Genomic DNA, 14,010 nt, shown 5'->3' with positions numbered 1-14,010 from the left:
GTGTGTGTGTGTGTGTGTGTGTGTGTGTGTGTGTGTGTGTGTGTGTGCGTGTGTGTGTGTATTTATGCGTCTTAACATTTTTAAGAAAGTTGAATCTTTTTTTGTTATGAATGTTCATATCCAAATAAATGTTTCCATTATATAATTAATTATATTCAAATAAGATTTATATTAACAAAATGATTAATTGCAATTAATAACATTCACAAGTGAGATGTATATTAATAAAATAAAATAATCGATAATACAATTCCAATGAATTTTTATCGCTTTTATTCCTTAATTGCAAAAACATATTTAACCAAATGAATTATTTTTCATTCAAATCATTTGTAGCTATTATATGAATACATTTTAAATGATTAATTTAGGAAAAAAAATGAAAAAGGAAAAATTTGAAAATTTGTTATGGTTGAAATGGAATGACAATATTTTATATTTAATGAGAAATATAGACACTAAAAAGGAGTTAAAATGGGAAATTAATTAGTTGTTAAACAAATAAATAGTTTCAAACTTTTCTTCCAGCTAATATATCGCATCATATCCAGTACATGTCAAAATATATATCTCATTATGTCCAATATATGTCAAAGAAAAAAAGAAATGTTGGTGATAATTTGAACATATTTGATTTTTGGTTTCAAATTCCTCCCGATTTTTTTTCTTTTTTTTTTGTTTGAATTTTGTTCAGTTTAGCAAAGCATTAATTCATAGACACTACTATTACAAGTTGGTCATTTTTACAAAGCTTTGACCTCAGTAATGAATATCCAGCTTTGACCTTAATCAGAAATGTTTAAAGAATTGTTATTTGTAAACTAAAACAGTGGATTCCTTTTTTTCCCGTTTTTCTTTTTAATTGAAAAGGAACAGATTGTGAATAAGGTCATGTATAATAAGGTCACGTCAAAATTCTTGCATACTGTCCACGTTCACGTCATTAACAGACTTAGTACGTGAACATTTTAGCATCAGAAAATACATATACTAAATGATAATTAGGTAGTGCTAATAAATGTTCCGGAAATTATCTTGGTTTTTTGATCATCACTTGGTTACTTATTATACACCTTTATAAAAAAAGAAAGAAAAAAGGGTTAATGAAATGAATTTGGATGTTGTAAGACTGGTCACTCATACGGATCAAACCTGAATATTATATAAAAAAGAAAGAAAACAAATTGATCCGATCATTTTCAGGAAATATCTAAGAATAAAGATACTGGTCAGTTTACAAACATATATATCTAAATGATTTAAATATCAGTATGATAATAATTTTTAAGTTTGATCTTATTTCTAAAATGCAACAATGTATTAAGTACATTCATTAATTCATTTTTTGGATAAGCCTTTTTTTTGAATTTAATTTGAAGTTTTTAAATTTATTTTTCCCTTTTCTTTTTAAGCTTATTAACAACTATATGCTAGCGTACCTAACTATTTATATTTTGAATTTTAAAAAAAGAAACAAGTAATTAATTTTTTGTTTAAAAAAAAAATAAAAATAAAAATTACCTGAATTAGAAGAACATGGAAAATGTCGTCCGATTTCTACCGATAATTCACCCCGCTTCGATTTAGCGGCATGAGATATACCTGCAGCAATAGAAAGTATCAAAATATAAATATTTGTTTGCCATTTTACAACCAAATATGTTGACATTGATAGTTGTCGTTGCTGCAAAAAAAAGAACGAAAAGAAAAGAGAAAGAAGTAAATGAACAAAAAATTGACAAAACAAAAAAAAGAAAAAAGTAAAATCATTGTCATAGCATTTTCAAACATTTCCGTTAACTTTTTCTTTTTTTTCTGATCACTCATATAAGTATATTCAATGAGACAAACAAAAAAAAGAGGAAAAAATAGGCGACAAACAATGACTATTTACTTTTAAATGATAATGATAACTATGAAACACACTATATTTATAGGTTATAGTAATGATAAGAAGATAAGTGATAATAAATATTATCAAGGAATAATAATGATTAGATAATGTGTAATAAGAATATAAATGATAATATAGACATAGATATTATCAACAAATAATGATGATTCGTTTGAACTTATTTTATTCGAAAAATTTGTAAACATTTATAAATGTTTATACGATTGATTTATATTTCCGCAATGTGCACCAACCAAATTATCTAATCATAGCCATTCATTACTAATTAAATTTTCAAAATTTTCTTATTTAGCATCATTTTCAAAATGAACAATTTTAAAAATTCCAGTGAGTAATAATAATAATATCTGAATGAATAGATGATATAGTAGTGATAACAATGACGACGACAAAAGCGTGCGTTGACAAACGATGATCTTGAAGAGTCATGATAATAAGTTTGAAATATAATCGTCTCTATTTACTTGTGTATGTATGTATGTATTTGTGTATAGGTCCGTGTCTGTGTGCTCGAAATACGATGATACCGCCCTAATAAAACGACCGGTTTCTTTTGATTTTCTGATTTTCCTCCGTCCTTCAATAAAAAAGAGATTTTTAAAAAAAAAAGAAGGAAATTAAGCAGTCTATAGGTAGTTGCATGCATTTATACCAGTATCAGTATATATCAAAGTTATAAATTAACATTAATTATAGATATGTATTTTGAATAGTGTATGTCGTGATATGCAAATATCCTTATACTAATTAAAATTAATTATTAATGAAATGGAATAAAAGAATCAATTATTACCAACAATATTATTATTACTATCATTGGCTCAGAATGTTAGCGACAGCATTAAATAAATGTAAATCAAAAATAAAATATTCAAATAACAAAATTAACTAATTAGAATAAAAATACTTTATATATATATACTCCTCTTATATATATTTTTGCATTTTTGTTTTATGTATATATGTAGATTAAATTTAGCTATTAAATTTGATCAATTATATCATATTGTTATCATCAACGGAATATACTGTACAAAGCTACAGTATCTCATCGTACCATACTGTAGCTGTATATATATATATATATGCTGTGTATATATAAACTTAATATTATTGCACTCCATGAATTTTATAAAATTTTTTAACAAAATTGTTGTTATTACTATGAGAATCACTACGAAAAAATTTTGGTGGGATAAAATAAATCGTAGCATTTTTGATTTTGCTTTCAGATTAAATGTAGCTATTAAATTTGTTTCACTATATCATATTGTTATCATCAACAGAATATACCATACCAAATTACGGTATTTTATCGCAACTATTTATATTATTTCCATTTCTTCGTTTTTTTTTTCGTCGTCTATCATATTAAAACTGCAAATTATTTTATATTCACAGGAAAAAAAAATTAACTCAAACCTTTTTTTTATAAACTTTTATAGGGTGAATTGCCAGTGAAATTTTTGTCTTCAAAAAAAAAACTTTTTTCCTGATTTGTATACTATTCTTTTTTTGCTTTTTTTATTAGAAATAAATATTTTAGTATAAAAATTGAAAAGTTTCTAATACTTTTGATGCTATTTAAATTTTCTCTAATATTTGATATAATTTTGAGTTTTTTCTTTTTGGTCGTTAATAATTAAAAAATTTTTCCTTATCAAATTTCTTCTAACCCATCCGAAATTTGATGGTAAAAATAAAATAAAACAAATAGTTCATTCTATCGTAAAATGATTTTGTCAAATTTTTTGCGAAAGAAAAATGGTGTAAAAAGGGTAAAAATATTGTTTAGTTATATAATTTCAATAAAAACAAGTTTGCTTGTTTAAAAATATCAGTTGTAATGATAGTTATCATTCTATCCAACAACAATTTTTTCATGTGAATATATATCATTATTTGATTATTTGAACAAACAAAAAATTAAATTTTACTAAAGAAGAAGGAAAAAAAAACAATCACATTTTGTATGATCTAATTTTCAATGCAACAAAAGCAATAAACTGTTAAAGTTCAAAATTATCAATCTCAATCTGTTGGATAAAATATCTTATCACTCACCCGCTTATCACTCGTTTATTTGATAATGAAAAAATCAATGAAATAAGTAAAAATGTTCATGGTAATTTCACCCCTAATTATTGAATGTTAAATGAAATATTTCATATTTTCTTTCCTTCATAGTAAGACTATGTCAAAAACAAAAAGAAACAGAAAAAAAACAATAATACAATAAATTATCAGAAAGAAAAGAAAAAAGTGGACAAAATTTTTTGAATGGCAGAGAAAAAATTAATTCTCTAATTAATTTATTCTTTTTTAATTTGTGGAATAATTAATTAACAATTTAAATGTCATTCAATTTTTTCTTCTTGAAAATTTTAAGATAATATGCGTAATAAACTTTTCTAGCAATTTTATTTTTTTTTTGGCAGTAAACTTTCAAGTTTTAATGAGCAAAAAAAATGATATACCGAAATACAAAAACAATTAAATGCATCAATTTTAGGATTTACGATTCAATTTTAAAACATTTTGTTTCCCTTTTTTTTCTTGCTATAAAATTTTAAAGTAAAGTTTTAAGCACATGTTAAATCAAAAATGTACATGAAGCGAATGAAATTTGTTGTTTAAAATTTTTAATCATTTATGAATTTACAATATAATAAAGCTGTAAGTGTATTAGCAGTAGTTTTCATTTTCAATCCTAAAATTTCCTCTTTAATTATCGTTCCTCCAAAATTAATTTCCAAAAGAAAAAAAAAGAAAGAAAACCAAAGTTAAATTAGAAAGATAATAATGATGATTCACTTAAAATGTTACTGATTAATAAAATGGATAATAAAGTGTTAATTATATTTGTTGGTTTGATTGACCTGATGATATAATGATTTCCTTCATTTCAATTCTGTTTTTCTTTTTTTAATTTAAAAATTGAAAAGGTACAATTCATCGAATGAGTGAAATTAACACATTTTAGTGTTTTGAAAGCAAAAAAAAAAGTGTAAATTTTCATCAATTCTTACTGAAATATTTGCAATGAATCGATTGTATTATACAATAATAAGAAAAGTGAATAAAATTTGCGGAAAATTAATAAATTAATTTAAATGTTTTCCTTCAAAAAAAAAATATTAAAAAATCCAGTTTTAATCCAGTAAAAAAAAATCCAGTTTTTCGGAATAAAAAAAATCTGACATATTTTATTGGTAAAATGAAAAAAAAAGATTACATTCTATAATTTAAATATCACAATAATTAATTTTGAGGAAAAATTAAAATTGTAATTTCTTTTTCAAAAAAAGAGATTCTCTTTTAAACATTTAAATTTCAATGTTTGATATGATTTTTTAATTATTTTAAATGCTAGTTTAGAAAGCAAAATTACGACATACGACGTAAATGGTTTTTTACTTCCTCTTTTGATGACGAAGGAATGAAATTATTTCGTCATCATTTAATTGACAATGCAAAAATGTAATGCATAAATCGCTTCGTTTCAACAAGTTCTCTCTTTTCTTCCACTTTTTATTTATCATTTTCTTTTTTTTTCTCTTCTTAAATTGTAATTTGTCCTTCAATCCTCTTTTCTTTCCTTTTCTTTTCTTTTTTTTTAATTTACTTTGCCGAAAGCAATTTTTCGTATCTTTTTTTTTCTTTCCCCCCATTTATCCATTAATTTATAGAGCTAAATTTCATTCGTCAAATAAAATTTCAAAAAATATTTCAATCTTTTTTTTGTTTTTTCAAAAAGAAAAAGCAATAAGAGAATAAAACAAATTAATGACATTCATCGCATAACTTATACATATAAATTGATAAATTTTAAGGTATGGTAGTCAACCTTTAATACTATTAAAAAGGAAGAATTATTTATCTCATAAAATATTAATGATTAAATTCATAATTAATTCCGGTACTTCTAAAATATCCTAAAAATGATATTTAAACCTAAGAATTGAAAATATTTGTAAGTAATTACATTCAAATATTAACAAATTTTTCTCATATTTATTCCAAAAATTTTTCATAGCACAAAAGATATCAAAAAAAAAGGAATTAATTGTAAATAATTCAAGGAACAATGAGCAAAAATTAAATAAAATCGAGAAATTTTAATTGTCAATAATTAATTAATGGATCAAATTAAAAAAAAAAACGACCATTAGGAATTTTTACAGTAAATAAAGCTGAAGGTATAATTTAGTGCAATAGAATGTGTTAACAAGAAATAACAAAGTTCAAACTGTTAATTTTAATTTATTAATCAATGAATACAAACAAAGTGCAAAATACTCTAATTATCGACACTTTTTTTTTTGAGCAATGATACATAACATTGAATAACATGACATGTGACATACATTTTTTTCTTTTTCTCAATTTTGTTCATCGTAATAGATAATAAACATCATGACATTTCAGGTGACAATGATTCATTCTGATAAATGAAAAAATCATTGTAGCAAATAACTGATAATCCAAGATACTGCAAAATCAATGTTTTCCAGTCAAATTATTTGCATAATATTTTTGGCATATCGAAAATTTGTCTAATGATATTTTTATTTCACAATTTCATAACCTGAATAGATTAATAATGGTATTAATTAGATTATACCGTATATTTTTCCGTTGGTAATAATTCGCGATTGTATTTATATTAGCTAGGAAACAATCGTCGTAATAGAAAATGAAAATTCATCAAATATGGAATTGTCATTATCAAATGAATAAAAAAAAAAAGAAATACGACAAAAAAGTATGAGATATTTAGAATTCTTGTCAAAAGAATGAATTCTATAAAAGATTCTAATTGACAAGTAGTAGCATGTCACTGTAATTGGAAGGAAATAATTTTGATTTGTATTCAAAAAAAAGAAAAGGAAATCAAAGTTTATGTGTCATTGTTTCAAATTAGCCATTTAATTACCTGATTTTTCGTCATTCCATTTTTTTTTTTTTTTTGTTCCACTACTACTTTAATTTTCGATTCTTCATTAAATAACTGTTAACATTATGTTGATCAGAGAGCTGATTAAAGTACAGTGAGATACTTCAACTTGCAAATTTTATAAATTTCTTGATAATTTAACAAACAAGTTGAAATAAACTCTGTTTGTATTAATGGAAGAAATAATTCTCCGCCAAGTTTCTGTGCCCGTAAAATCTCTTCCACTTCCTTCAAACAAAATGCCAACTTAATTGAATGTTTCAGGTGAGTTCCAGATGATATATTTCAACTTCTGAATTCATATCTCGCATACATTACAATATAAACTTCAAAATCAAACACGTCGTTAAAAATTCCATTTGATTAAAAGCTTTACTTTAACATTGGCAAAATCTTGATTGATTCCCCATAATTCTTTCTGTTTTCATGTTTAGGTGTAGGTCAAAGGACAATTGTATGTTCGTAACAGATATCATTGTTATCCATATTGGGTTAAGCATTAAAAAGAAAAAAGGGAAAAAAGTTCATTCCCACTTAGAACTTCCCTAAATCTCTCTTCACAATTACTCGTTTAGTTTAAAATTTATTCTTTAAAATCATCCTGACGATAAATGCCATCAGAGATTGTAGAAGTGGAAGGAGATAAGAGATTAATAACATTACGTAATTCCTTATAACCTTATTAAATTCAAATTTGAATAAAAATTGGATTATTTTGATTCGATCCAAAACTATCGCAACTATGGTTATTAATTAATGAGTGATACAATTGAGTGAAATGTATCCTTCAATCATTATTGAAAATTAATTTTCGATACAAGAGAAATGTAAATAATATTTGAAGTAGGAATATTAAATATTGAAATTGTTGAAAGCTTAAAACATTCTGAAACTTTTTTGTGCCAGAAATTTTAGAAAATAACTAAATAACACTCCCGAAAAAATAGAGAACTCTTGCCAACGAACAATTTTAACATTTATTATATATTTTATTCGATTCTTTTCAATTCAAATCATCAAATCTTCTACTTAAATTTATCTCTCGAAATTTCCAACCCCAACATCATATCTGATCAGGCTAACCTCCTTCATCCTGTCATAAATTTGCATCTTACGAAATGCATACACTAAGGCAGAAATTGACAAAGATTAGCTTTTCAGTTCTATGTTCTGGAAACGGATGTATTAATTTCCGCAAATCTGAAATCGCGTTAAATCAAATTTCCGATCATATCACTTGTGGTCGGTGGTTATGAGATGCAATGAGGTCAGAGTTCACTCGAGTGAATCAGCTGATACAAGTGTTTATTTCGATCGCTGAAATTCCCAATTTATCATGCAAAAAGCCTTCTTTCCAGGTGAATATATTTTAAAACAATTAGGGTTAAATGTGGCGCAGCAGGTTTGAGAATCGTTTTTCTTAGCGCACAAGGAAAAATATTTCACCCATCCATTACCATTGGTTCACGAAATCCTAATATAATAGTTAGAGTTAGTACTGAAGCCCACCTGCACTAACAAGAAATCCGCTTGCACATTATCCAAGAACTTGAGACATTTATGGTTGCGTAGAAAACGATCCACTCCTGGTTTGCAACTCCACCATTTTCCTGGCAGGTATCATTTAGATAAATAAGTTACTATAGTTTTCAATATTAGCAGTAGTAAATTTCCAATGCCACAAATGTTTGCTAAATTGTCGGATAATCCACTTAAGGGTATAACCTTACTTTATGATGCGATTGAAAGTACAATTGAAAGCCAATTAATACAATTTAAACCCTGATTAAATTTCATTACAAACATTTAGATATTACTAGAAAAGAAAAATCTCCTGCTATTTCATTACTTCACGACAAGAAAACGAGGAGATAAGAGCTTATGAATATTCGGAAATGGCAACAAGTGGCCAGAACAAAGCCAGAGGAAGCTAATTTGTTTCTCTACAATTAATTAAAATTCTTATAACAGAAAATACTCTTCCGGTTTGACAGATATCATTCAGAAGAAATGGAATTAGTTGAACCGAACTGAGCTGAACTGAACCGATTAACAACCCACCGCCATTTTGAGGGCATCAAAAAGCTTCAATTCCTACTTTGTCTGCCATCAAAGGCTAAGAAGTGTATGCGATCAACACTTAAACGTTGAATAACTTGTAGCTTAACTTCGAACCACCTGCATACCATTTGTACCAATTAAATAGCAAATGCCAGGATATCAAAGAATGATTGAACGAATAACTACTATACCAAGACCACTAGATAATGCAGCGAAAAAGGACCGTCCAAATCATTTAATTTACAATTTCTCACTTATCCTTATCTAATAATCACAAATCATCCTTTTTCATTAAAGTACAAAAGGCCGGATAATTTTTCTACATGTTGATGTTAGAAAACATAAGCAGTTAACTCCGACAATTCAATTTTGAAAGCTGAAAATCAGTAACATCCTCTTCGGGCACACCTTAAATCGAATTAATTAGTAGTTCGGTAAGATAAATCAGAAGCAAGATAAGTTCCTAGGTTGCTAAGTAAGATAAGTTGCTCGCTGTCAACTGCCAACATACATTGACAGACACACACTCCACGTGCTCCCCATCGAATTTCACGTGACATTTGGTCTCTTCACTTTGCTTGTTCACACTGCAATTTATCACTTGTCCCGATTTTACTCCTGATTGCAGCGTGTAAAATGTCTTGTACGTTACTCTGCTAACGTTTCCCATATATTTAATGTTTAAATGGTATCGTCTTAAATGAAGATTCCGAAAAAAAGGGTAAAAAAACTCATTTACATCCATTCATACCTCCTCAAATAAAACGACCGAGAATCATACGCCTCTTCCACCATCAAAAACAATTTGGTGTTAGCTTCTTATTGACCAGGAAACTTTATACAATGGTAATATAAGTTATCAATTGTAAATATAATTATTCTGCCATAATTAAGGTAAGCTTCTCCGGCAATGTGGGATCAATTTTCTGAAGCCATTCGTTCACATCCATTACTTTCGACATCTTATCAACAATTTCCTTCACCAAACTAATATACTTCTTTTTTGCTTCATCTGACGACATTTCACCTAGTTTTCTCCATGCTTCCCTGCAAGCTAGCAAGTTGAAGTCACAAATCATTATTTCCAGAATATGTCTTGTTCTCACTTAAACGGATGATTATATTCGGTGCTCTTTCCTAACCAAAATACAGAACACTGACAAACATGCTCAACATTCGTACAGCATTCCCAAAAAAAGCTCCTTTCACTACTATTTCCTCTGGGAGTAAATTTTAGTATTTTAAATCGGAAAACAAAACTGATCAAATTGTGAGAAACCATTTTGCTCTGTCGACAAAATTCAGGAAACCTGGTTGTGCCGTCTTATTAGTACCCTCTGTTGCTTGTTTGTACAGCGAATAGAACAGAAGCTTCTCATCATTCGTCGGCACTACTGGACCTATAACACGTCTCAATTAATCGAAATATGACGATTTCGTTATAGAGATTTTTTCAAGCACAGCTAATTACACGTTCAAGACTATTTAATGGCCGGTCACGCAATATGTCACATAATGTGTCCCATCTCAATAACTCTAGTGTAATTGCTTGGCCACTTGATCATATGCCAGATACAACTGAATGGACCTCATGATTAGAACTGCCACATTTTCCACCTGACTTATTCGTTCAATTAAAATATTATTGATCTGAACCACTTTTACTATTACTATCGAAATTCGATATCATAAGACTTGTTTGAATAGCATTTCGACTTCCTGGATGTTACTAATTAGCCTCAATTCCAGATCTGACAACGTGTCTTAGTCGGATCTTAGCAATCTATCCGACCAATAATCACTGAATTCAAAGCCACTAATTCATTGAAACAGGTGCATTAGCACTGCTAATAAATCCTTAATTATTTTCTGAGATATTTCACTTGAAACTTTTAACAAAACAAGCCTTAGGCTTTAGTAGTAGCCTTTTACTTCGAAATCTATGATTGATACTGCCAATAGGAGGAAGAAAAAATCTTTACCAGTTTTCGGCATTTTTTGTACGATATTTGCTGCAGCCCAGAATTTCTCGTCTATTGACATTCTGAAAATGCTTCTCCAATAGATTCTTATCTCAGAGAATTTCTCTCATCACAGCAAATACCTCAGGAAAAGTCTCGACTACTGCACCATAATCAGACTATTTCGATGATTGTCGCGAAAAGGTAAAAATATGAAGGGAAAATGAAGGGCTTACTTCCCTCGATGTTGTAAAGTTCAAACTTTCAAGTTGTAATCACAGGTAGCAAATTCAGTATTTTGAACGATAATTAATTGGAACTCAAACAGCAGAACGAAATGAGGTATCTGGATGACTTCACATTAACGAAACAATGAATCAAGAATTGAAAATGAATAATTCTTAACGGAGATATGATGCCTTATATATATATATAGCAGACAAGTAGGAGGGATTTACAATGTCTAAGAGGAGTGCATATACAATTAAATAAAGTCAATAAAGAGGATTTAACAACACAATTTCTAGGCGATACAGTAATAAGTAGGGTACTGTCATAATGTCACAATGGGCTCTTTGTCTATTACCGTATGTAAACAGCTAATATGGATGGGCGAAAAGGAGGGAAAATTTAAATATCCATAGATTTAAATATCCATATCTACGGATATGTTATCCGTAGATATGCTATACATTATACGTTGTTGTAGAAAAAGTACGTTGACAGTATATTGTGAATGAAAAAAGATATGTGTGAACATTGAGATGATAGCAAACAGAAATACACTGATAGGAAAAGGTCAAAGAGAGATAGATGATGACTGAATGAAAATTTAATCTATAAACAGGTCTTCTTCTTTCCGTTTGCTAATTGTCCTTTGATTTCCTATTTCTGTTCTAATTTTAACTTAATTTATTAAAATTGGAAATAATGGTTGAGTAGTATTGGCAAAATTGATGTATATTCGTTTAGTAGTAACTTTGAGAATATCGGCAATAAGCTGATTCTAATGGAAAAGGATTGGTTGATTTATAGAATGATTAAAAAATTTCTGAGATGACAATAGTAATGAGGATGCGGTTAAGATCACTTGATTGTGAGTTAAATTCTTGATGAATTGATAAAATTAAATTTTAATAAATTGACAACGAAGAAAAAATTAAATACCAAGACATCTAACAAGAGCTGAGCTTATGATATCTATGACTTGTCGCTTTATGCTATTCGCACGTAAATTACAGGTAAATATGTAAATATTTAACCTAAATTATAAAACCGAAAATCGAAAAAACCTAAATTATAGATTGAATATATTCGAGTCACAATTTCAGGTGACATATTTAAAGAATGATCATGAAAGAAATCCTGTTTAAAAATAGGACAAAAATAAATATTGAAATGAAGTTATTATCGTCAATACACTCTTTATAGGTGAAAATGTATGACACACATACATGCACACACGCACACGCACACACACACACACACACACATACACACACACGCACAAACAAACAAGCATACACACATACACATATACACATACACACACAAACGAAGGTGAAGAAAAAATTAATCAGAGCAACTAATAGAGTTGACAAATTTATCATCAAGAATGAGGAAGAGGAAGAAAAAGAAGGAAATAATTCCACATTGTACAGTGGTAAAGGCGACTGATAAGATAAGGATGGTTGTGGTGATAGGTGGTTACTCTTATCAACTTTCCTTTCAGTTTATCATAAATAACTTTGCATACAATGCCACCTTCGTTTTATATCCTTCCTAAGGGTTTTGAAATTATTAAAAAAATAAATTGTCAACTAACAAGATGACCATTAACTGCTAAACAATACTTCGATCAAGTTTGCCTTCCTTCTATTGAATCTGACCTATAACCGTCAAGCAATTTCTTTATATTAAAAATTAATATATAGGAATCGAATTCATATTTAGCATTAAAATAAATTTTTGACTAAAATGCCTAATTCGAAACAGAATTATGGAAGTATATATGATTTGATTCTGACTGATTGTTTTATAGGCTAACAAATTGTTTTATGGCCTAGCAAGCGAATTTTTAAAGTGATAATGCAAGCATTAGCCACATTCTTTATTTAAACAAGTAAAATAAACATGTTAATTTAAGGCTCATTTTAGAATATATTTGCAATACGGTTAAATGCTGAAAATGCTTTTCCTCATTTTTTGTATTGTTCGGAATTGCAGTTTTGGAATATAACTGCTCAGCTTCTTATCTAGTGGAATTTAATTAATCCATATTAGATATATTGTTTTGGACATATGCGCATCTCAACCAGCAATTGTTATTATTATCAGTCTATATCAATTTTGTTTTGCTATTAACACTTTTGAATCACTTCCTAACTACCTAATTTCAATTCTTAAAACTTTGTTTTCAACTTTTTTGTTCTTATTATCTCCTAATATTACGATATCAACCAATTTGATAATGTTATAAACGATGCCTACAGTAATATACTAATGTCTGAAGTATTTTTAAACTTTTTAAATTTCACTTCTCGCTTGTTTATACCTTTTTTTTGTAAAGCAGAATTTTATAATTCTAACAAAGTTTCCCATATAATGGTGTACTAAACCAATTATGTTAATATTGATAGCTGGTTTATGCGCATTTTACAAGACGGACAATCAATTATTTTGTCGTATTCGTGACATAACCGCCATTTGCTATCAATTGACGAGTTTTATTTTGTTGTAGTCTGCATATGTATACACTATCTAGTTCATTACCAAAGAGTAAAATCTTTGGTTTCTCCTAATCTCAAATAGTTTGCTTGTTTTTCTTATCAGTGATAATTTTCAAACACTTCCAGTGTAATCATTTGTTTTTTAAAACTTACCAATCGATTAAGCAAGTCGATTTGAGTTGCGCACTTGGCTTGTAACAAATTCTCCCAAAGGCAATATAGTCAATAGATGTCACTTGGAGAACACTCCGTCAAGCTCACTCTCTGTAAATGTCACATTATTGGGAATTGTATCACTTCCTTTCTCACTTGACACTCTAAGAAATTTATATATATATATATATATATATATATATATATATATATATATATATATATATATATATA

At 27.9% G+C, this 14,010-nt stretch overlaps 2 protein-coding genes across 2 annotated transcripts; both read right to left on the bottom strand.

Moving 5' to 3' along the window:
• Positions 1 to 1,416: 1,416 nt before the first annotated feature.
• On the bottom strand, positions 1,417 to 1,669 carry LOAG_07798 (hypothetical protein; the record flags this gene model as incomplete). Its single annotated transcript, XM_003143331.1, has 2 exons — positions 1,417 to 1,439; positions 1,522 to 1,669. 2 exons carry the CDS (start codon positions 1,667 to 1,669, stop codon positions 1,417 to 1,419), a joined length of 171 nt encoding a protein of 56 aa, XP_003143379.1.
• Positions 1,670 to 9,713: 8,044 nt separating this feature from the next.
• Positions 9,714 to 10,985, bottom strand: LOAG_07797 (acyl CoA binding protein). Its single transcript, XM_003143330.2, has 3 exons — positions 10,916 to 10,985; positions 10,213 to 10,333; positions 9,714 to 9,980 (listed from the first exon to the last, which is right to left on the bottom strand). Exons 1-3 carry the CDS (start codon positions 10,974 to 10,976, stop codon positions 9,809 to 9,811), a joined length of 354 nt encoding a protein of 117 aa, XP_003143378.1. The 5' UTR covers positions 10,977 to 10,985; the 3' UTR covers positions 9,714 to 9,808.
• Positions 10,986 to 14,010: the final 3,025 nt, after the last annotated feature.

The sequence above is a fragment of the Loa loa genome (assembly GCF_000183805.2).
Source record: "Loa loa unplaced genomic scaffold supercont3.35, whole genome shotgun sequence".
NCBI classification, from domain to species: Eukaryota; Metazoa; Nematoda; class Chromadorea; order Rhabditida; family Onchocercidae; genus Loa; species Loa loa.
This window is presented reverse-complemented; position numbering and strand designations above follow the sequence as displayed.

Excerpts from the sequence above, each read along its gene's own strand:
- LOAG_07797 (XM_003143330.2), bottom strand. The coding sequence starts at position 10,976 with ATGTCAATAGACGAGAAATTCTGGGCTGCAGCAAATATCGTACAAAAA. Across the intron at positions 10,334-10,915 it reads ACAAAAAATGCCGAAAACTG|GTCCAGTAGTGCCGACGAAT; the intron begins GTAAAGATTTTT and ends GACGTGTTATAG. Across the intron at positions 9,981-10,212 it reads TTTGTCGACAGAGCAAAATG|GGAAGCATGGAGAAAACTAG; the intron begins GTTTCTCACAAT and ends GCTAGCTTGCAG.